Source organism: Chroicocephalus ridibundus, chromosome 5 (assembly GCF_963924245.1).
Source record: "Chroicocephalus ridibundus chromosome 5, bChrRid1.1, whole genome shotgun sequence".
In the NCBI taxonomy this organism is placed as follows: Eukaryota; Metazoa; Chordata; class Aves; order Charadriiformes; family Laridae; genus Chroicocephalus; species Chroicocephalus ridibundus.
Window position 1 is genome coordinate 3900266 of NC_086288.1, and position 22711 is coordinate 3922976.

The 22711-nt window shown below is 42.8% G+C and overlaps 1 protein-coding gene across 2 annotated transcripts in view; it reads right to left on the minus strand.

The window, feature by feature from the left end:
- LOC134516347 (bifunctional heparan sulfate N-deacetylase/N-sulfotransferase 3) overlaps positions 1 to 21627 on the minus strand; it is a 71938-nt gene extending 50311 nt beyond the window's left edge. Inside the window, exons 1-2 of one of the 2 annotated variants that reach the window (XM_063336438.1) lie at positions 21583 to 21627; positions 8048 to 9174 (exon numbers count right to left, since the gene is read on the minus strand). In XM_063336438.1, the coding sequence (XP_063192508.1) occupies positions 8048 to 9028 (981 nt within the window). In that variant the 5' untranslated portion in view covers positions 9029 to 9174; positions 21583 to 21627. Of the gene's footprint in view, positions 1 to 8047; positions 9175 to 17729; positions 17889 to 21582 lie in introns of those variants that run through there. The other variant, XM_063336436.1, reaches the window with a different exon arrangement.
- Positions 21628 to 22711: the final 1084 nt, after the last annotated feature.

Consider the following 22711-nt stretch of genomic DNA (forward strand, 5'->3'; position numbering starts at 1 on the left):
CTGAGGGATACACTGCCAGGAGGCCGGAAAGCGGTTTCAGCACATAACCGTTCCTAATTCTGCCTCCAGGAGAGACAGAGTGCCGCAGACAGAGCTAGAACCTTTTCCCAGGTCTAGTGCATTAACTCTGCAACATCTATGCCCAGCAAGTGCCTTCTGTCAACTTCTTTCTTTTGCTCTCTGAACAACAACAGGCAGCTTTTAAAATACTGACCTTGAAGCTCTGAAAAAGGTTTTTTAAGTGGAGACAAATTATCCAGTAGATGTGAACATCTTACAATGCACACTAAGGCTTCAATATGTCTTGACACGCATTTCACTTACTTCATAAATTTTGGAATGGCAGATTTTGCTTTCACGGCCAGATGGATCAACCCAGAGCTGAGCTTAGGTTATGTTGACGGTAGTCAAAGCGTGCAGAATCTCACGAATTTCCAACTCATCCGTGAAAATATTAATGTACTTTCTTAAGGGATAAGTTTCTGAGAAGAGAGAGGAAGACAGAACTTGCTAACTACCTGGCTCTGAACCAAAAACGATTGCTGAAGGCTGGCACGCTGGGTGGACGTAAGTGTTTGTGTGGATTTCTTTGGAAGGGAAGACTTATGGCTCAAGCATAAGGATGTCTCTGCACAATAAACTAAGTCAAGGGAAAGAGCAGAAACAGCCTGCTTCATCTCAGGTGAGCATAATTGCTTAATACTGAAATAAAATACCTCACACAATTCCATTAAGAACAGGAATCAGAACACAAAAGGCAGACACCATTGGTAAGGGAGTTCCTTCAGCCTAAAGACAGCAAAGTATTCACCACTACACACAAATACGCGTAACTAAAAAACAAAAAAGCCCACAACTTTAATTTTCTGGAAAGATGTAGATGACTGTATCCATGATGCCCATCTACTTACGTCTGAAATCAACAGTGGATTCATGGAAGCCATGAATTACTTTGGTTCTATCATGAAAACAGACTGGGGAGCGCGTAACCAATAGTCAAATCCAGTGCTGGGGTACAAGAGCTTGAAGCAGATCATTCTCATCGCCCTCAAAGATCTCATGGGATTCACCACGCTGAGAAACAGTTTCTGCAGCCTCTTGGACAACAAAAAGCTGCAGCTGAGATGGGTTTCTCTTCTCTTAATTACCTGCCACTGAATTCATACCAGGAGATGGCACAATCCTTGAAAAATTACTGTTTCAAGGTTTAGGTTTGCATAAGAGTGTAGAGTGACACCGCTTTTAAATTAAAAAAAAAAAAAAAGAAAAAAATAAAAAAGAAAAAAAAAGAAAACCAAACCAAAAAACCCCCAACAATCCAGATTTGGTTACTCCAGCATTGTAAAACTAAGCAGAAGAGGAAAAAAAAAAAGCTATAAACAACTTTATGATTAGTGGTCTGCCTTATCCTTCTGAGATATCTTTTGTCTTAATGCTCCAGAGGACGGGGCACCCGGCAGTTGAGTTGTTCAGCAGTCGATAAATCCACATGAGGGAGCGTGGGGCAGTACCGCTCTCCTGGCACAACTCTCCCACGCAAGACACTTCTGCAGTGCAGACTGTGCACGCTTGTGAACGTGCAGAACTTCCACGGGATTCCTTTGAAATAGAAAATACTCGGCATCTTTTAGGCCCAGGTGCATAAACAAGTAGGAAAATAGATATGTAGAATATTACCCCTTTAAGAATAAAACTTAAACTGCTTTGCTAACAATCTCAAAAGCTGCAGCACATCAGTACTGAGCTGCAAAATTCCATGTCTAGAACCTGATGACTCTCCTAGGTTCAATGGAGCTGAGGACTACCACATCCAACTGCTTTATTTTTCAAAAACCTCATTTTTCAGAAAAACACCAACTCCAACACACCACTGACAAACCAACCAAGCCAAGCCATGAGCTCCCGCAAAAGCTGGGCTGTATTGAGCAGAGTTGTATCGGTCTTGCTAGACTAAAATTCACAGAAGTTGGTACATAAACCAAATTGCTTTTAGAAGTTAAACGTTAGCATCACTGGCCGGTAAAGCTTCTATGTGCTAGTAGCAGCCCACAGAACACATAAAACAAAAGTTATAAACATAAAACAATGTTTATAACTTGTTTTAAAGTTATATTTTAGTTATGAGATCTAATTCTCTGCTGCCTCACACTGCATAATATTCCACACTACTGTACCTGAAACAATACGCTCAAAAAGTTAAATCAGTCTTCCCGGGGCATCAGACAGCTACAGACACGCCACAGTTAAAAAGAGTCAAAGAAAAGGAATATTATTAAGGACAGAACGTACCTTTTACTTATTATTTCAGCCAAGTCAATATAAAATACCTTAGGAGCTTCAGGTTAAATTAAGAATGTATGTACACGCACAGCAAGCACGCAGAACAATGGCATAAAGGTACTGCGGCTAACAGATTGGGAATGTAAAATGATTTAGCAGAACAAAAGTTCTAAATAGTTAATTCCTTATGTCATTTAAAGAGGTGATTAAAAAGATTTCTTCAGTCCCCCCAAAAGGAAAGATTCAGGGCTCAGTGCAACCAAATAGATGTGAGTATCTCTGGTGGTCCTGCAACTGAAACATTTGATGACACATCTATCATTTCTTTACTGATAACCTTCTACGTGATCCTATAGATGAAGGCGCAATTAACTTACAGAATTTGACCTCCTCCTGTGACAGAAACCACCCTGTGCCTTGACAGTTCAGGTTTTCGGCACCTTTTATCCATTCTGCCTGAACAAAAAAAAAAAAATATCTACACCTCTCTTCTAAGGCAAATATTTAGGACATTTCCATGCAAGAGTAACCAAAAAGATATGTCACTGCGTGTTTTAAATTTATACCCAAGTGGTGCACTTCACCATGGGAAGTTCTGTTTTCTTTCCACATATGCTACATAGGGTGAAAAGACACTTAATAGATTATAAACAACTGTAGTAATTTAAGCTGTGCTGACTAATGTGGATGAGTTTGTACTATAGTGAATAAACAATTAGTTCTTGGGGGAGAAATCTGTTATTAAACAAAATTTTATTATATTAAATGAAAGATTAGGCCACCAATGCACTAAGGAAATAACAAAAAAGTGACAGCACCGGCTTTGGAACATGGAAGACGACTGATCTGACCAAATGCAAATATTTATATTTTATCTTAGTCACCCTAGAAGCATTTTATGAACAACAGAAACAAATACATACTTTTAAGGTGCAATTAACCCGGTGCCTGCCTAAAGATGAGCAGTTTTTCTATATTGTGTGCTACGGAAAGTTAAAGGACTAGCTTCGATGTCTACATTATAAACCTCAAAATCCGGGCAAGATGACAGACTCTGCAAGTGATGGAGACTAAAATGCTACGAATTTATTCCTTCTGGCTAAATCCTCTCCATCATCAGAACGCCGTTTGGCACACATGATACACAGAGACGACAGCTCTTCTTTTCCAGTTCCTCAATGACTCTAATGGCAAAAGCCGGCGGATGCAGGCGTGTACTGCCCATTTCAGTGCACAGACACTAACAGATGTGCACATACTAACAGAAGCGCTCACAAAAGAGAATGAGGGAAAAAGAGATACCTCGTCCCCCTTCCCAGTAATGGATATGGCTAACAGGAAGCTTTTTTCTTGGCAATTATAAAAGAATAATTACAAGCATAGGAAAAGATTAGGCTTAAATGAAGAAAGTGAAGAGATCCCCATCTTGACTTCAATTCAAAATGTCTTTTGAAAAGCACATGAAGGATAGGACAGCCAAGAGGAGATCACGCAGCTAATTATTTGGGAAAAAATATTTTCACAGTGTTCTAATTTTTTCATTTTGAAAATGTGATCAACTCCTAAGGAAATACAGAAAGTGCATGTATTGGGAAATGGAGGAAAAGGTAGACCAACTTACTGCCTAGACCATCAGCACTGCATAAACTGTCAACAGGGGAAAAAAAAAAATCATATTTAGTTTTCCCCCTATTATCACCTGCTTTTCCCTTTGAAAAATCTCAATGCTTTATAGTCATAAAAATTTCACAAAGAGTAACTGTAACAAAAAAAGGTACTAAATTAGTAGACGGCCAGCCAGGACAATCGTGGTCTATTAAGATAAACGTACTCTGTGGATATCTAGATAGATTTTCTCTGTATGTCCACTTAAATGAATTATTTGTAGTGCGCAGGCTCTTAGTCTTCTAAAAGACAGAAGGAAAATAAAATATAACTTTGTCACAGCATAATGGTCCCTCCTGCCTGACAGACATTAGGAGAGAGAAAAAAAAAAAGTTACTGTAAAATGAACGTTGAGATGACATTACCAAGCTTATTTTCAAAGCGGGAGGCAATTAGACTATGAAAATGTTCTCTTCCATTACTTCTATTCTACCAGAGGAAGATAAAATAAATAAATACGAAGATGGATGGTTATTGTTGATGCACAGTGACAGCTACTCAGTATGTTATGTTGAAGAACTATGTTCTATCGGTCCAGATTTTATACAGTGACAGGCAAATCTATAACAATCAGGTAGCCTGAAAATCTTACGTAGAGTTTCAAGTTGTTCGGATATTTTTTAATTGAAGAAGTTGTGGTGAAACTAGAATAAACTTCATCTGCTGTTTAATAAAACAAACCGTTTATTAGTTTTACAGGATTTAGGTTCATAAGCTGTGTCAAAAGATTTTCAGAAGGGCTCTTTACACTTGTGTCCCTGACACTGCAGATGCTCAAGCTGAAGTACCACCACTTTGCCTCATCTTTAGAGGTGCAGGAGAGGTGCATTTAGAGGGTCTGCTTTTGACTTGACCTCTTCTGAGGTCAATATGTAACACTGATAAAAAATTACCACTTAACCTTATGAGAGCCATTTTTTAAGTGCTGAACTCCAATTCACAAACCTTAAAGAAGAGGGCAGTTTAGCCTAACATCCAAATATTAACTATTCTGGCCACTTGGCAAGTCTCCTTTAGGTCTATGAAGAAGAAACTCCCTTGAAAACCTTATCTTCCACGCAATCGGGATCTCCCGCCTTGGAAACAGTCAAAAGGTGCCTGGACGGGGCCCTGTTTTTGAGCAGGGAGGTTGGACCAGATGACCTCCAGAGGTGCCTTCCAAACGCAGCCACTCCGCAATTATGAGAATTGCAATGTAACAACTACCCTTCTCACTTCTGCAGTCCTCTAGGATATCTTTTGTTATGATGGCCCTCTAGTTTAACTCTCACAAAAAACGAACACTACAGACACAGCTTTCAATTTGCTCACGTAACTCGTGCCTGAACTTCAGGGGCTTAATGAATCAGTCCTTCCCAAGCCAATCTAGGCTCTCTAGACACTCAACAGAGAGAAGCCTTTCTGTCAGAAGACCCAAGATAAATGCTGCCTTCTTGAGTTAGGTAACGAATCGCTAATGAGTGATTATTTTTGCTATCAGTTCAGCATTACCTCTCCAGTTTCCAAACTCTGTCCCATCCAGGGGGATGAGCAGACCCAATCCTAGAGGTTCTCCGGATGTTGGAAGCTTTGTGAAGTGTTTCGGTTACTTTGCATGAACAGAGCACATGTAGCAACATTCCCCTTACTCTTGGCAAGCTCACAGTCCTACCAAATATGAGTATATCCAGAAAATATTAAACAGGAGACATGTCAAACAATATTAAAACACAAAAAAGCATTATACCCAATTCTATATTGCTAGTATTTAAAAATCTAAGCTTAGTAGAAAAGAGTTAATCTTGAGCACTGAAATTATACAAAGTCTATATTTAGCAACCTGTTTTCACACTTGCAGTGCACAATTCTCTGTCACAGCCAATGCAGCAGAACTCAGTAAAACACTCCTGTTTAATAGGATGTCAATTATCTGCAAATTTACTTTACAATAACGGATCTTCAACTACCACAAATTGATTTTATTTCATTCCTTCCACGTGTCATTGTGCCACAGAGGATAACTCCTTTGATATTAATAGTAATGAAGATGCATTGCATCTGACAGCCCTAACAACATGCTTAATACAACATTTTAACTTTAAGATGAAGAATCAGAAGGGAACACTTTTTCAGATTCCACTGTTTCAGAACATGGTTCTGTCTAAATGAAATCGTCCTACTTAAAAGTTATTTCCACTATGATATTATTTCCATTTAATTTGACAGTTTTATTTTGGGAAGATAACATTCTGACATACTGCAAATTATGCTCCCAAAACAATACAGCTTATCCTTTTGTATCTGCTTTAATCAGATTTGTCTCAATAGCCTCCTCTTTCTGGTAAGTAATTCTGGCAATTAATCACCCTAACTTATCCTAAAATGACAACCCTAAGGTGCCACTCACAAAGAGGAACACCACAAAACATACCGCTTCGAACTGCTACTGCACCACACAGCGAGAGATTCATTCAGGCTTGATTTTACACATTTTGTTACCAGAAACCGCTGCTTTTGCAGAACAAGAGTTTTGCCAGTGATGTGGGGTCAGACCTCATTTCTTTCCTGCAATGTGCGTTTGCACTGAGGAGATTCTCAAAGCATGCCCACCCACCTAACTCAAATGCTGCCACCGTGTTCCACACAGAAACTCCATTTACTGAGTTTCACCTTTATTCCATCTCTCTCCCGTGCAATGTGTTTGCATAAGAAAAACACCCAGTTATCTAGGAGGTATAACTTATTTATCATTGCATGCGCAGAGAATGTTTTGGAAAAGACTATATGCTGCAATTTTAAAGCAAATTGAAGCGCAACTACAAGTTCAATCCTTTTGTTTAAGGACACAGTATATACAGGGTTATTGCAGCTTGACAAATGTATTAACAAGGGAAAAACAAAAACCTAGTTGAAAATGAAACAAAAGCGGCCATCAGCTGCATGCCGCGCTGTCATCGCCTTTCCTTTTCCCAGTTCCTCTTTCCATTATGAAAGTTCTAACAAAACATTATCCCTTATTTTTAGCACAAACCAGGCAACAATCAGCATCTTAACACATTTTTAGCTTCTAGACCAAGTACCAGTTCTGCAAGGTGATCTCTAACTACCCACTTTGTAACAACACCCTTCACAAAAAGAAAGCGAGGTACGCAGCAAGAAATGATGTTAAGATGTTACTCCTACTGACCCTGAACTACCGCCTCACTTGAACAGCGCCACAGAGAGTGAAAAGTGACCTTCGGGAATGTACAACTTAAAATGTTAAAATGGAAATTGTCAAGTCATTTAGTGACAGAACAAGCTTTTAAGACCAATATGAACACAAACCTTGCTTGCAAGCAAGAGCCCTAAAACAGAGACAAGAAAGGTGAAATGTTGCAACCAGCTCCTGACGTAGGAAACCTATTTCAAGCAGCTAACAATCCAGTTTATTCTTCAGAATTTATGTTGACATTTACTTTTGCTCAGCACATTTACCTCCTGCTTATAAGACGAGCAACATGCACATTACCTATGAATAGCTCTTGGGTCCAGGCCTGAAGTCCTGTGCTGTTTTCAGATGCCACTGAAGCACGTGCTTCGACAGAAGCTCTCATCAGACTAGAGAGTTAAACACTCTGCAAATCATGCTTAGAATTGGGGGTGTTGGGTGGGGTGAGGCGTGTGTGAAAACACTTCCACTCCTACCCCCTTTTCTTTATCAGTGGCTTAGCAATTACTTGTATTTAATTTCCTTTTGGGAGACTATCTTACATGTATAGTAAGGGGAACAGAATTCAGAGGTGTCCACCAACCCAGTGATGGAACTTAGCTCAGCGGGGACTTGTGACACCAAGTCACCAAGTGACAGGAACCAGTGAGTCGTCTTATCTTACACTGTTTTCTAGTACAGGTAAAAGCGACACTGCACGGGCTCTCCTCCCGCTTGGAGGTTGAGGGAACCTGGAATCAGGGACTACTCAAATCCAGACAGACTGGCTTCTCTCTCAAAGCCCAAACGACTTTCGTTGCTACTCACTGATCTGCATCCTTCATTAATCCAACTATTAATAACTGTTCACTTTAAGATTAAAAAAAAACGGCACTTTGCTGTAATGACCATGAGTTTATGCACATACTTTACCTGTACATCGTTGGTGTTCATTCTTGTTCCCTCCTTCCCAACGAAGATGTCATCTATGTCAACCAGAATGTACCTATCCAAGGACAGTCTGAGCTTCTTTCCAGACAGGAAAGAGATGGCATCTATGAAAATCAGCTTGTGCAGCCAAAAATTCAAGTTATTGCCGAAAAGGACTCGTTGAATCCCATCGTGGAGCCCCAGGTCATGAATTACTGTGGCATGGAGAGCACTTTTAGCAGCAGGTGGTGAAAGGTTTTCTGGTGTCTTTACTTTTGCAAATATCACCGGTTGATAAGCTGTATGATTAATCTGGAAAACTGCCCAGTCATTTCCAAGCAAGGGACCTTTCTCAAGCTTAGAAGATTTAGTCACATGAAGCAGTGGGGAATGAGGGTTAATGCAACAGTCCTTAATACCCAGATTGCTGTGGACATGGAAAGGAAAGCCCTTCAACTGAAAGCTCTGCAAGCTGTTCTCATTGCCTTTGTGAAATCCAATAACACCTACACCATATTCTATACAGTACTTATCTAGAAGGCCTCTGTTCCAAGAGTCCATGTTCACATACTTTAGAATATTTTCATATACTATGAGAGCGTATTTGCCTTTATTTTTGTCTATAAGCACTGGGAGGTCACCTTTCCCAGGCGCAATCTCAATGTGAAACTGAAATCTGCTAGATTCTAAAATGGTTATTATATCTTGTCCTAATGTTGAGTACTGACTTTCCACAAACACCAGCACTACAAGATCTGTCCTCAGGGGATCAATAGGCTTCATGGTCTTCATCTCCATCAGCTTGTACGGCAACAGTTGAAGATCACCACATTCCACTTCTGAAGAGATTTCAGAAAGTTCATTTTCCTGTTTGTAGCCATTATACAAGTAGTACGCAGAAATAACTATGCTCACCATACAAAAAGTGGCCAGCAAAATAACTGTTCTTTGAAAGTGTCTGTGAAGTTTCATGATAAAACTCATGTTGTTTACTTGCCTTAGATTGTTCTCAACAGCAGCATTAAAAAGAAACACAGATTCTCAACAACTTGTTCCAGTCCTCTGAAATATTTATGTCACCATTGCAGCACACGCATCTATCTTCCACAAAGCTCTACAGAAGGTATAGTCTAGAAGAAAAGAAAATCAGAGATTTAATTGAGGCAATTGAGAAAGTTTAATCACATTTTAATTGTGACATATCATCACACTTCAACTGACTTAAAATAACAAGCAAAGAAATCGCTGCCAAGCAGAGGTTTGGAAACAAACTGCTCAAAACTCTGATAGTTTCTTCTTGAAATTTTGCATTAGTAGCGCTGCTTCTTCCTGCTCCCACTAGTTGCCACGTGCATTTGAATGTCTCTAAATCTCAGGGGCTCCTTACCCCAGAGGATGTACACACAGCAGGCACTGAAAAGCAAGATACAGTGCCAAAGAACTTACTGTCTCAAAAATTTTGACCCAAAGGTAAAAGTTAACTCCAAATTGACAATCACTGACAACATAAACATTGCAGAAAATTTATAACCTTCCTCCTTCCACCCCCAAGAAGCTGGAGGAACATCAGTTTACACGGTTAAATGAAGTCTGTCTGATATTAATTTTTTAAGAACCAGGACGTTCTTAACAAAACATGCCCATTTTAACTGTTGTATGCAGACATACTGATATACCCTATAAAACACATGTTATAGGAGTATTTGTAAAACAAACTGACACTTTTTCCTGCAACATCAGAAGTAAACGAACAGCGTTTTACTTGACTGTGTACTGTCTTGCCAATTGTTGGAAGCACTTTGTATGTCTTTGTAGTAAAAAAAGCATAAGATACTCCAGCTCTTGAACTTGAGAAAAGAGAACAATAAATCAAAAACTAACATAAGAGGCAGATAACCTAAGGATATACTTATGCTTCAACTTGTACCTAAGGAAAGCAGTCATTTTTCAAGCCAACAGTACAGTTGCTGTCAAAAGTTTCTAGTAAAACAACTGAACAATGTGACAAGTATAAAATAATTAAGTACCATAAGTTATAAAGGAAGGCTGACAGCAACACTTGAAAATTATTATGGGTATAAGATCTAGAACACGTTCCTCTAACTTCACAATGCAGTACAAATCCATCCCCATTTGTTAATGGGGCTAGGATCCATGTTCATTTTTCAAAAAAAGTTGAGTAGGGCTTAAAATGTGACTGCCAAGAAGGCCCAGAAGTATAACCAATATCGTATATGAACTTTTCAGTACAGACTGACAGAAAGAATTAAATTTTTCTTGAAAGATCATGATAATGAATACAGGCTGGGCGGAGAATGGATTGAGAGCAGCCCTGAGAAGGAGGACTTGGAGGCACTGGTTGATGAGAAGCTCAACATGAGCCGGCAACATGCGCTCGCAGCCCAGGAAGCCAACCTTATCCTGGGCTGCACCAAAAGAAGCGTGGCCAGCAGGATGAGGGTGGGGATTCTGCCCCTCCATTCCACTCTCGTGAGACCCCACATGGAGTGCTGCGTGGATGGACACGGATGAAGGACACGGATGTGTTGGAGCGCATCTGGAGGAGGCCACGAAGATGACCCGAGGGCTGGAGCACCTCTGCTGTGAGGACAGGCTGAGAGAGTTGGGGTTGCTCAGCTCCAGGGAGACCTTAGAGCAGCCTTCCAGTACCTAAAAGGGGGCCTACAGGAAAGCTGGGGAGGGACTCTTGATCAGGGAGGGGAGCGATAGAACGAGGGGCAACAGTTTTAAACTGAAAGAGGGGAGATTTAGATGAGATATTAGGAAGAAATTCCTTGCTGTGAGGGTGGTGAGCCCCTGGCCCCCAGGTTGCCCAGAGAAGCTGTGGCTGCCCCATCCCTGGAGGGGTTCAAGGCCAGGTTGGACGGGGCTGGGAGCAGCCTGGGCTGGTGGGAGGTGTCCCTGCCCATGGCAGGGGGGTTGGAACTAGGTGATCTTTAAGGTCCTTTCCAACCCTAACCATTCTATGACCCTAACAAGTGATATCTACTCAAGCTCTATCCCATGTTTTGTACTTTACAAGATTTACTGGGTTTCCGTTAGAAATTTTGATTCCCAGAATGGCTGACAACCTTCAGTACTGAATCTGGAAGCAGACGATAATAGAAGAAATACAGTCAGCTTCCGATCCAAAAGATACTGAAGTATAGAAAAGATTAATTATGTATAAATAAATGGGAAAAAATGAGTTGTAAAAAAACCCCCAAACCCAAACAAAGAACAATGACCAACCAAAACAACAGAGGAAACCAGACAATGTGTCATGTACTTGTGCCACTTAGAGACACCCTACATTGTACATTACCTCCTACATTGTACAGAAGGTGGCCTTTCACTCCCAGTTTTCGAAAGTTAAGAAATATGATGTACTTAACAGCAGCTATATAGCTTCCGCAACTTTAATAAAATGCCAAAGATTGATCCTCCCAGTGCCATGATGAGCACAAGGTAAAAATAAATGAGCAGGAAAATGAGATAAGGGGAAAGAGAGAAACTACATGGCATCCTATTTACCAAAACAGCAAAATTAAGCACCAAGAGTAGGCATACGCAAGCTGTCTCATTCGTAATTAAGATTCCCTTTAAACCTGCATCTCACCAGATAAGCCTCCTTTCTGGATATATTCTGTTCTCTTCACTTTCTACTCACAGATACCGGTATATTAGCTCTTTCTGTTCTGGGTGGACTTCCACCCAGCCTTGAACCTTATGTGCAGCTGCACAAAGAGATGCACGTAGCTTTTAGACAGGAGACTTGCCTTTCACCCAGGCATATAGGCTCATTAATCAGCATTAGACAAAAACAGCATAATCCCAGCTTCTCCGTTTCTAGAGGCAAGTATCCGAACAGAAGTTAAAGAACGCATAAAGACTGAACGACAATCCGAAAGTACCTGTAGAAGAACTCTAAGAACATTTTTACGTATTGAGGCATCCGATCCTTGTCACACCAGCTTCAAGAACATCAGTTTAGATAGCAGAAAAGAGATATTTAATATGGTAAGAAGTCAGGTGACAAAGAAGGAGCTCTACCCTGAATGAGTAAAACCAGCGAGATGTTTCCACACAGGTGATTCTTCATTACGCACACAAAGGATTCTCTTCATTTTGCATTCCCAATTCAGATGCCTGAACGCCAAGCTCATAATTTTAGTGGCTAAAATTAATACTGCATTCTGTACATACGCCTACTTATCTTCAATAACCACAGACCCGGCTGGCTTACCCCACATAGAGCTCAGACCTTGTTTACACGGAGAAGAGACGCGAGCCTGCAAAGCGGAACTCTTGCTGACAAAAGTACAACAAATCACCTCTTTGAATGACACAAAGTCAAGGACCACACAACCAACAAGCACAATGCTTGTCTGCTCCTTTTAGCCCTTGGCTCCTCTAGCATGGCCCTGTTAATACCCCTATTCTTAAGGTGGAAACCACCAAAGTCCTATGGAGAGGCAGCTCCCAGCAGCATGATTGAGAACTCTCTGCCAGCCTATGCTCCTGAGCAGGCAGTCACCCCAACCTGAGAATCCTGCCTGGAGCAGGAGAAACTTACAGTGATCTAAGCTCATGGCAAGAAAATGCTGATTGGACAAAGTTGTTTGAATGAGGTATTATGGAAGGGTTGCAACCCAAGAGCTGCTAAAGTAAGCAGCAGGAGCACTTGAAACATCTGCAGCAAGGACACAGTTCCTAATGCCACTCCACGGAGCAGAAAAACTGGAGCCAGCCCAGAAACCTCTGTTTTCATCAAGAAACCCTCTGTCATTTTATCCTTAGCTGCTAATTGCAGGTACCTCCTGGGGCTCCAGAGCGCTGCTGTAAGGAGGAGTGGATGGAAACGCCAAGACAGATGTGAGGTTTGACTCTGAGGAATGAGGAATTCTCTGAGACCCAGCACGACACAGACAGACTCGCATCCTCACCACTGATGACAGGGAAGAAGGGGAACGGAATAGAATAAGGCACAAGTTTTAAAAGCAGGCTCCCTTGAATCAGCTCGACGCTTACGTAATTTTCACTTATTTAAGAACTGTTTTCTATGGCAAGAGTTCAAAACAACACAGAAAATAAAAAAAACAAACCAAAACAACCAAACACAAAGAGAACACACATTTAATAATATCAAAATAGTTCCAAGGCCTTGACAAGGTACAGTTGCTTTCCTAAAGAACAGCAGCATTCTCCTCTGAGCAAGAGCACTCGCTAGATACCCTACTGGTATCTTACAGCACCATGGCTAAAATGATTCATCATGCACCAAACTTCCAAACTTGACAGTGGTATAGAGACCTTTGGAGCGCATCACCCACACCACACCGTGGGACCTATCGAGACCACTACAGTGACCTTTATCACAACTTGAGACATGGCTTCGGGGAAAATGGTCCTTGTCCGCTCTCACTTCCAACAGTAAAACCAAAGGCCATAATTAAGAACGTATCAACAGTGAGTACGCCCTTAGAAGCAGCATTTCAGAACAGGACAGTACTTACGGAGTCTTACTTTCATGACAAAAGAATACAATATTTTACAAAGGAATAAAGACGACATGATAGCTTGAACTACGATAAAAAAAGAAAAAAGAAAACCAGGTATAAGAAAAAGCCTTAAAGAAAAAAAAAAAGTCATCAAAGCGCCTAAAAACTCTTCACAAGACTTCAAGCTTGTTAGTATTGTTTCAGTGAAAAATCAGGAAAAAGACCCATAGATAACATAGCCGCCTTGGCTCATTGACTTCAGTGGAGTCAGGTGGAGTTCACCGAGAGGAGGATGTGGTCTCACCTGTGCTCAGAGCACTTGAAAGCAGGTGTCGGACATTATACGAATCCCATTTTCAACAAAGGTGATGCTGAATTAAGTTTTATCTATATAATAATTTATATGGTACTTTTTCACCACCTGAGGAAATAAAAGTTGCCTCGTTGTTTTTTATCAAGAACCTTATTATTTTAAAAGAATCTGCATCTGATCTCCTACAGAATTTTGCATTTTCATGCCAGCATCTGGGAATTCAGGCCAGAACCTTTTACCTGTGTTGTTCCAAGTATGAGGTAATAAAATACCTCCTGAATGCAATTAAGTGTGATATTTAGACTTTTCTTCTCAACTTGTGGACTCACTATGGAGGAGAAGATCTTACTAAGAGGAAGCTGAGTCATGGGTATAAGTTCTGCATTTCATTCTGCATACAGCCAAGGCTCAATATCATTCTCATCTACTGTAGAAGTGATTTCTGCAGCCCAGGACTAGTTCACATGGAAGTCTTGTGGGTACGAAAAACAAGTATCACCTCATTACTTGGAAGATTTTCAATTCTGAGGAATACTGCTGGGTAGTCACAATGACAGGCATCTTCAGACAGCTAGCACGAAACAGATGCATTAGAAGAGAGATGTTCAACTGCAGGTTTGTTTGGGGTTTGTTTTATTTATTTATTTATTTTAATTCACTAACAAAGTAGTCCTGAGGAGAGAACAAATACCATGACGGACTCAGAAGAGCTGAACTGCACCAAAATGAGTCTGGTGAGTTCCTACCATTTGCAGTTTTCTTTAGTTTGTTGTTTCATTGCTAAGCATAAATGAACAAATTCTTGGCTTCTATAAATCATTTCAGCACAATAACCCTGATGGCAATACTTATGTGAGACAACACTGGCTGGGGACTCAGCCTACTAATGCGATGCAGTAAGTGAACATAAAGAACATGAAATCGTTAAGTTTTCATTTTTGTGTTTTCTAGCAGTAAAATATATATAACAAATACCAAAGCAGCTTCCCCCGAAGTCCCTGAAGTCGGCCTGGAACCCAGTCCCTGGGCTCAGACTCACGGGCAGCCGCTGGCAGTCTCTGCTCTGTGAGGGTCATAGAAACCCCACAAACGCTGTGCCCTCCTTGCTACCTTTTTTGCACTAAAACTTTTGCGGTGCACACAGCTCCTTTCCATGGGCTTTGTACGCCTGGCTTTTCCGTGCAGCAGAAACGTACTATTTTCTAGAGTCAGTAGTTGAAAAGAAATGTGGTTCTGACCATTCAATTTCATAATTTGTATGTCTATTTTCTGGAATTAAAAAAAAAAATTAAAAAAAAAATCCCTCAAACTATATAATTTTCAGGTTCACATCATCATACAGTAATGAACAGATGCTCAAATAGGAAACCAGGTACCCATATAGAGATAAACACATAAAACTGCATACAGTTGAAAAAACCCCCAAACCAATAAAGCTGCATCATGAATATCAATAAGATTCTTAAAACTACAGGAAACCTTTGTATTGAATTCGCTTGTGTTAAAAACTATCAAGATTAAAACAAAGGGCTGAGCTAAAATACCTACAAGCAAATGAGAAATTGCTTTCAAACCACGATTTTCAAAGCCCAGTAAAAAAAATGTCTGGTTTAGTCTTATCTCAGGCCTGTGCAAGGGCAACTGTGTACTATGACTCTCGATTAGAAACAATAAAGTTGTGTCATACTTACACACAGACATAAAAAAAAACACTGTCAAAGGGTAATAAGAATCCTTTTCATCAAGAACTGCCAAAAAACAGAGCTAGCTCAGGATTGGTCAGTCATCAGTATTATTCAGCTCTATTACATTTGTCTGGTTACAGATACCTGGGCTTATTTTTAAATCTCGTTCTTCTCTTCTAATAACCCCCATCATTATGTTCTGGTTCTGTTCTTTACCAAACTGGCCATTACCACAGTGCTAGCGACATACTCCCGAGATATTAAATGAAGGATGAGTTTTAAATGAAGAATGAACAAGAAAATAGACATACTGTGCAGCACGTTAACATGGGCATTTAAATCTCCACTGACTGGAATGCTATTTAATTGCTTTGAAAATAAAAGCCTGCTTTGGTCAGCTACTATGAAATATGACCTTAAAGGAAGTATTTTGAAGTCGTCACATTAGTGTCACTAAAATGGAAATCTTTGGATGTACAAATGACATGGCAGGAAGCAGCAAAGTGCATTTGAAAACAACCAAACCTGGAATGGACGGTAGTGCTCAGCTTTTTAAATCAATTATGAAAACATGAAGCTCCATGAAATACTGAGTACCCCTACTTACAACATTATTCTCCCGACTGAAGTATTCAAGCAGTGATAACTCAGAGAAGCAAATCCACCCTGAGAATGAGGTCTTACGACTGCATATTACGAAGACATTTTCAACTTGAAAAGATGGTGATACGAGACATGAACTGTCAAGGGAAGCCATCGAGACCCTTTTGTATCATATAACAAACCCTGTAATGCGTGACTATGGAAGTCTTACATTCTCTCACGTATGGTTAAAAAAAAAAAAAAGGAACGGCTTAGGCAGAACAAAAATTCTGGTAGATAGATATGCTTTTTCAAGTCCTTAGGGCAAACAGTTTTCAGCTTCTATTGTGCCTATGTTATCCTTAGCTCCATGCTGTATTGCTTCATGCATTACTAGAGAACCTCACAGCATAGGAATTCACGCATCAGAATTTATGATTAAGAGATATTTATGAAGATTGAACATACAATAGTTGGGAACACTAAAAGAAAGCTTGGAAGACTTTAACAGAGTATACAGGTTGGGTTTGGTCTTCAAATTACCACTTTACCTTCATACGATACTTTCTACCAAGAGGTCTTAAAACACGTCGCATCTCCCACAATTTTTCTGAGACAAACCTTATTCTTTTTCAGCACTTGCAGAAACACCACTATCTAAAGACTTAATGATTTGCCCAAGTCTTTAAGATAAATGTACTGCACGTTCTTTTTGTCAAAGCCCATAAACCATTACTTCTCCCTCTCTCTTCTCCCACAACTGCCAAGCACGAGCCAAGCGTAAAGAGTTAATACGGCACAGTTCATCACCATTCTTCTGAGAGACCCGAGTGGTGATGCTGACAGTGAGAGAAACCCCATTTCTCCCATTTGCCATTTTATTAAAGAGAAAAAAGCTCACCACACGAAAACCTGATGCAATTACCTAGCACATCAAGTAGTGAATTAAATAACATAGAAGTTCTCTGCCCTTTCCCGAAGGTTGCATGTGACAGTTGAAACGAGGAGCAATACACACCAGTTTCTGCACGGGATTTTGGGAATCCATGTAGCTATGAGCACCTGAAGTTATTAATAATCACCGCACTACGATGACTAGTTTTGCTCCCCAACACAACAATCAACCAACGACGGAAAACACTAGAGGGCAACAGCGTCGCACGGAAAGAGTCCAGGAGAAGGGAGGGAGGAAAAATCCCAGCCAGCTGAAGGGTTGGTGTGGGTACCACACCAGGCAGGCAGATGCTAAGTGAGCTAGTAAAGAAGAAAAACAAAACAAGACCAAACCCAAAGAAACACCCCCAAACAAACCCGAAAACGCTCCCCTGCGCCGCAGGACGCTCCCGTTTGCCGGGGGACTGAGCCCGGGCAGCGCTGCCGCCCCCAGCCCCAGCGCCGGGCAGCCCCCGGCCGGCGCAGGAGCCTCCGGAGCGGTCGGACACCGCCTTGCCGGCGGCGCACAACTTTGCGGAGGGACAGCGGGGAACGGCGCGGGGCAGAGCCGGGGGGAGACGACCGCGCACCGCCCGCCCGCCGAGTTGGGAGTCTTCGCCCCGCCGGGCCCGGGGACACCGCCGGGAGGAGCCGCCCGCCCCGAGCGTTACCTCCAGCCGCGCTCCGCCGACATGCCGCCGCCCCGGGGCCCGCCGGACGGCGAGCGAGCGCCCGCCCGCCCGCAGCTCCCGCTGCTCCCGTCCGCCGGCTGCGGAGGCTCCTCCGGGGAGAGGCGGCTGCAGGCGGCGGGCGCGGCGCGGCACCGCCCCAGCCGCGGGGAGGTGCGGCGGGGCTGCCCGCCCGGGGCTGCCGGCGCCGCTCGCCTCCCCTCCCCTCGCCTCGCCCTCCCGGAGGAGGGGCGCCGCGCCCGCACTCACCGGCGAGGGGCGGGCGGGGGCTCCGCCGCGACGCCTCCCCGCCACCGGCGGCGCTGCCGCTCACCACCACCACCGCCGCCGCCTCCTCCTCCTCCTCCTCCTCCTCCTCGGGAGGCTCGGCCGGGCCGGGCCGGGGGAGGCGGGGCGGAGCGGGGCGGGGGCCGGGCCCCCCCAACCCGCAGCGAGCCCCGGCGGCACACGGGGCACCGAGGGTGAGTGTCACACTCGTGCGACCGCCGGCAAATCGCCAACTCCCTCTGCTGTGGGGGTTTTTACCCCCTATTTTAAATAAAGTATGATTTTTAATTTTTTTTTTTTTTTTTTGCTCTCCAAAAAAAAAAAAAATAATCAGCAAGCCCCTTTTACAATAATAAATCAAACCCACTCGTCAAACCTATCACTGCTCCTGCAGGTTGAGGATCCGGCCGATTTCTGCATCCTTTTAAACGTAGGGCACAATGGGTGGCAAGTCCATGAGGTCAATTATATTTTCTTAAGACAATTTGGGGTTAAAATCTTGAACGAATGCCAAGTAACGCGTTTGCAGCCTGGCCGCTTTTCTTTATTGAATTTTCTAACCCCCTCTGTATTTTTCCCTGACACTCTGTGTCCTTCGCTCCGGAGACGGGGCTGTTCCGTTACTGCGGGTGAGGGAGTTACGATTCCCTGCCTGAACAACGTTAGCGGACTTCTAGCCTTCACAAATGGGAAATAAAATTAATAAATTTTACAAGTGCCCTCTTGATCTAACTAATTTACTTCACGATTGCACCGTGATTGTTAGCTCACCCAATGGCTGACAATTCAATACACCAGACTAACTCCACCACTGGCGGCTGTCTGTCCAAACCTTTCTTTCTATGACTCGCTCAAGACAGAAACTTAGAGGAAAAAAGCTGAAGTAATCTGAATGTTCCTTTTTCCAAACATCAGCAGAATTTACAGCTCTTGATGCAGGAATATTGTTATTTACTGCTTTCTCCTCTTTTTTCTCCCTTTTGTTCGTATGACACGCTGTGAAGGAACACCCCAAATTTCTAAACTTCTAAACTAAAAAGCAGAGCAAGGTCCCAGGCCCCATGAGGTAGACTTCCATTAGGACAGAGGACGTGCTGACACGAGGGCTTACTCCGCGTGAGGTTGTTAATCCATGGAACAGAGAGTCCATCTGAAATCCCACTGCCCTCTCAATATTCTACACAAAGGGATTTTCTCCCATATTAAAGCTTCTCGACTGCACGGATATCCCGATACAGCTTTGTTTTGGGACTTCTCTATTATGAAGGATTTTTCCTACAACATGCTATGAGGCATGGCACGAAAGCCAGCCAAAAGTGACTGAAATTCTTGCGTGTGAGTTCCAACTCCCAAAGGCGCGTGGTTTCCCTCCTACCATTCTTTCTGAGTAGCGGGCACTGTTTTGAAGTTATCACTGGCCAACGTGGACAGAAGAGTGTTACGTAGTGCTTGTCCTCATGAGCACCTGGATGCTCGCAGAGATGTGCCAGACATCTCACAGCTGAGGGCTTCAGCACTGCAAGTCAGCAGCTGCAGTACCGAGTGGTTCTGGCAGCGCTATTAACAGCTCTGATCGTTCTTGGTGCTACTTTTCAGGTTTTTTTGCTCTTGAGCTGTCATTGCAGCGTGAACTGGGCACGATGTCTTAGCCACGCATCTTCAGACCCTGCTGAGTGTGCTTCTGGCCAAGATTTCTGCCCGGCCCCCAGCACTTCACAAAACAAACTATAGAAATGTGGTGTTGCATTATCACAGAGTGCTACCACAAATGGCGTAATGGTGGCTGTCTGCAACATCTGAGGCCACGTCTAACGTGCACCGCCCCAGAACTGAATAGGTCAATGAGCAGTTACTTACTCCAGACAAGAAATTAGGTGGGAGGGAAACTGGTGGGCTACCGAACTCCATGCAAAAGACAGGCACGTTCAGACAACTGCTAGTCTCTACCATGAACTACGGCAACACCTGTGCTGCTGCTGCTCTTACGCAAGGTGGGGACTGAACCCTAATTCCCAGATGTACATACCGACTTGTGTGCATATATTCAGGGAAGAACAGACATTGAAGCAAACTGTCCTCTGTTCCCTGCCTGGGAATGTTTGCCAAGGAAAGTACGTATTTCAGGCTGCTTCCCCAAACCAACTACATTCCAGGTGAAGGATTCAAGACACTAGAATGCAGACCAACACTACGGATCACAGAATGGCTGAGGCTGGAAGGCGCCTCTGGAGGTCGTCTTGTCCAGCCCCCTGCTCGAGCAGGGTCCCCCACAGCAGGCTGCCCAGGACCGCGTCCAGCTGGCTTTTGAACAGCTCCAAGGATGGAGACCCCACAACCCCTCTGGGCAACCTCTGCCAGTGCTTGGTCACCCTCACAGTAAAAAAGTGTTTCCTGATGTTGCGAGGCACTCTCCTGTGTTTCAGTTTTGGCCTCTGGTCCTGGCACTGGACACCACTGAAAAGAGCCTGGCTCCATCCTCTTTGCACCCTCCCTGCCGGTATTTGTACACATTGATGAGACCTCCCCTGAGCCTTCCCTTCTCCAGGCTGAACAGTCACAGTTCTCTCAGCCATTCCTCATAGGAGAGATGCTCCAGTTCCTTAATCATCTTATTGGTCCTTCACTGGACTCTTCCCCCACAGCTCCACGTCTCTCTTGTACTGCAGAGCCCAGAACTGGACCCCGCGATCCAGGTGTGGCCTCACCAGTGCTGAGTAGAGGGCAAGGATAAGGATCTCCATTGACCTACTGGCAACACTCCTCCTAATGCAGCCCAGGATGCTGTCAGCTCTCCCTGCAAGGGCACATTGCTGACTTGTGCTCAACTTGGTGTCCACCAGGGCGCCCAGGTCCTTCTCAGCAAAGCTGCTTTCCATCCGGTTGGCCCTCAGCACGCCCTGGTGCCTGGGCCTGATCCATCCCAGGTGCAGGACTCTGCACTTCCCCTTGTTGAACTGCATGAGGTTCCTGTTGGCCCATTTCTCCAGCCTGTCAGGGTCCCTCTACAGACATACCAGATGCATTCAAATTTGAATTCCCTGATTTCCCATTAATGGATGCCTTCAGTTTGTATGAACACAGGTCACTTCAACAGGAATTAACTGAACTTGGGAAAAATAAAACACTTTGTACACACAAGCCCTTACTCTCCTACCGAAACACACAGCTTAGGCACTGAAATGCCATGCAGTATCTGGCGTTGAATCCTTACTTTGAGTATCCATCCTGTTTCTGATAAATTGGTTATTTTCAAGCTAATTACTTTGAAAATTGTACCTTAATGAATTCCTATTTATATAAATTACATTGTGTTCTGACAGCACTGCTGACTACTTATGCCCTTATACAAACACATAACTACGCGTGCACACTTAACACACAAGCTGGTAATCCAATTACTCTCTTTCTCTTGGAATACTACAGTGAAAAAAGATGAAAAAATGTGTTTAAGAACTTCCAGTAACAGTTCTACCTCAGTTCAGCTTGGCTTTTTAGTCATCTCCTGTCTGGATTATGTTTAAACATGGTTTTTTGCAACAAAGATAGGCTTAAAAAACAGGTAGCCTACCTTCCCTGGTGATAGCCTCAGCTTTTTGCCTTTCTTACTGCTGGCCTCTACGCATGAACGCTCTCTTTCTCATTCACATTTTTCTTCAAATTCAAGTCTTCACACAGTGCTTCGTCCTTTTGCATACTCAGCAATCTTTCTCTCTTTCTCAAGCGAACTGAATCCTATGAATCCTATCTGGTCTTGTGGTCTTCTCTCTTCCAGGCTATTACTCCGAGAAATAGTTCTAGCCATTGCGTGGTTCTAAGTCTGCGAACGAGCTCCCAGTTCTTCCAAGTCCTGCTGAAATCGGTGTAAAATTTAGGCATTTTGGTTATGGTGGTTACTACAACAACTCCCACCACAATTTGTATCAATGAGATAGGCAGACTGATTACCTTGGGCACCATTCCGCACACCAGGGAAAGGTTATTGGCTGGAGACTTACAGGTAATAACAACAGTTTTCAATTAATAAAGAAAAAATTTATCTAGTCCTGCCATTTCAAAGATTAAATACATCTTTTAACCAAACACTAATTATTATTTGCATTATTTTTATTGACATTTTCTTTCAGGGAGCCATTACAGTGACCTAGGCATTTGAAAACAAGGAGCATCCAGGCAATTGCCTGTTATTAGTCATTTCATTACTTTTTTAAAGCTATTAACAAGTACTGCTAGCCAAAAGGCAAAGTTACTGTAAATTCATAATGCTCTTTGGATTAATGAGAAACTAGATTTTAAAACAAATCTAATAAATACACAATATTAACAATGCTTAATATATTTATCTTTTACATACCATGCAAATATTAATTAATGAGTCCTTAAAGGGATATTTTTGTCGTGGGTATTGATATTAGCATTGCTCTCCTCAGGCTTGACATAGAATATTACTCCATGAAACTGCCAAAGGTCAGGGCATTGACTCAGAGAAGGTTACGATTAGAAGGGAGAGGTTGTTGCCTCAGGGCTGAGTTCAGACTATGAGACCATCGCACACTGTACCAGCACAGACATGGTCTGGCACCAGTGAACGCCGTTCCATGGGAAAATGCAAAGACCTAATTTCTCCCCTTAGTTAAACTGGAAAAGACTTCCTTCACAAGTTTCATCTGTATAACGAAGAGAAAAATGTGGCTTCAGAT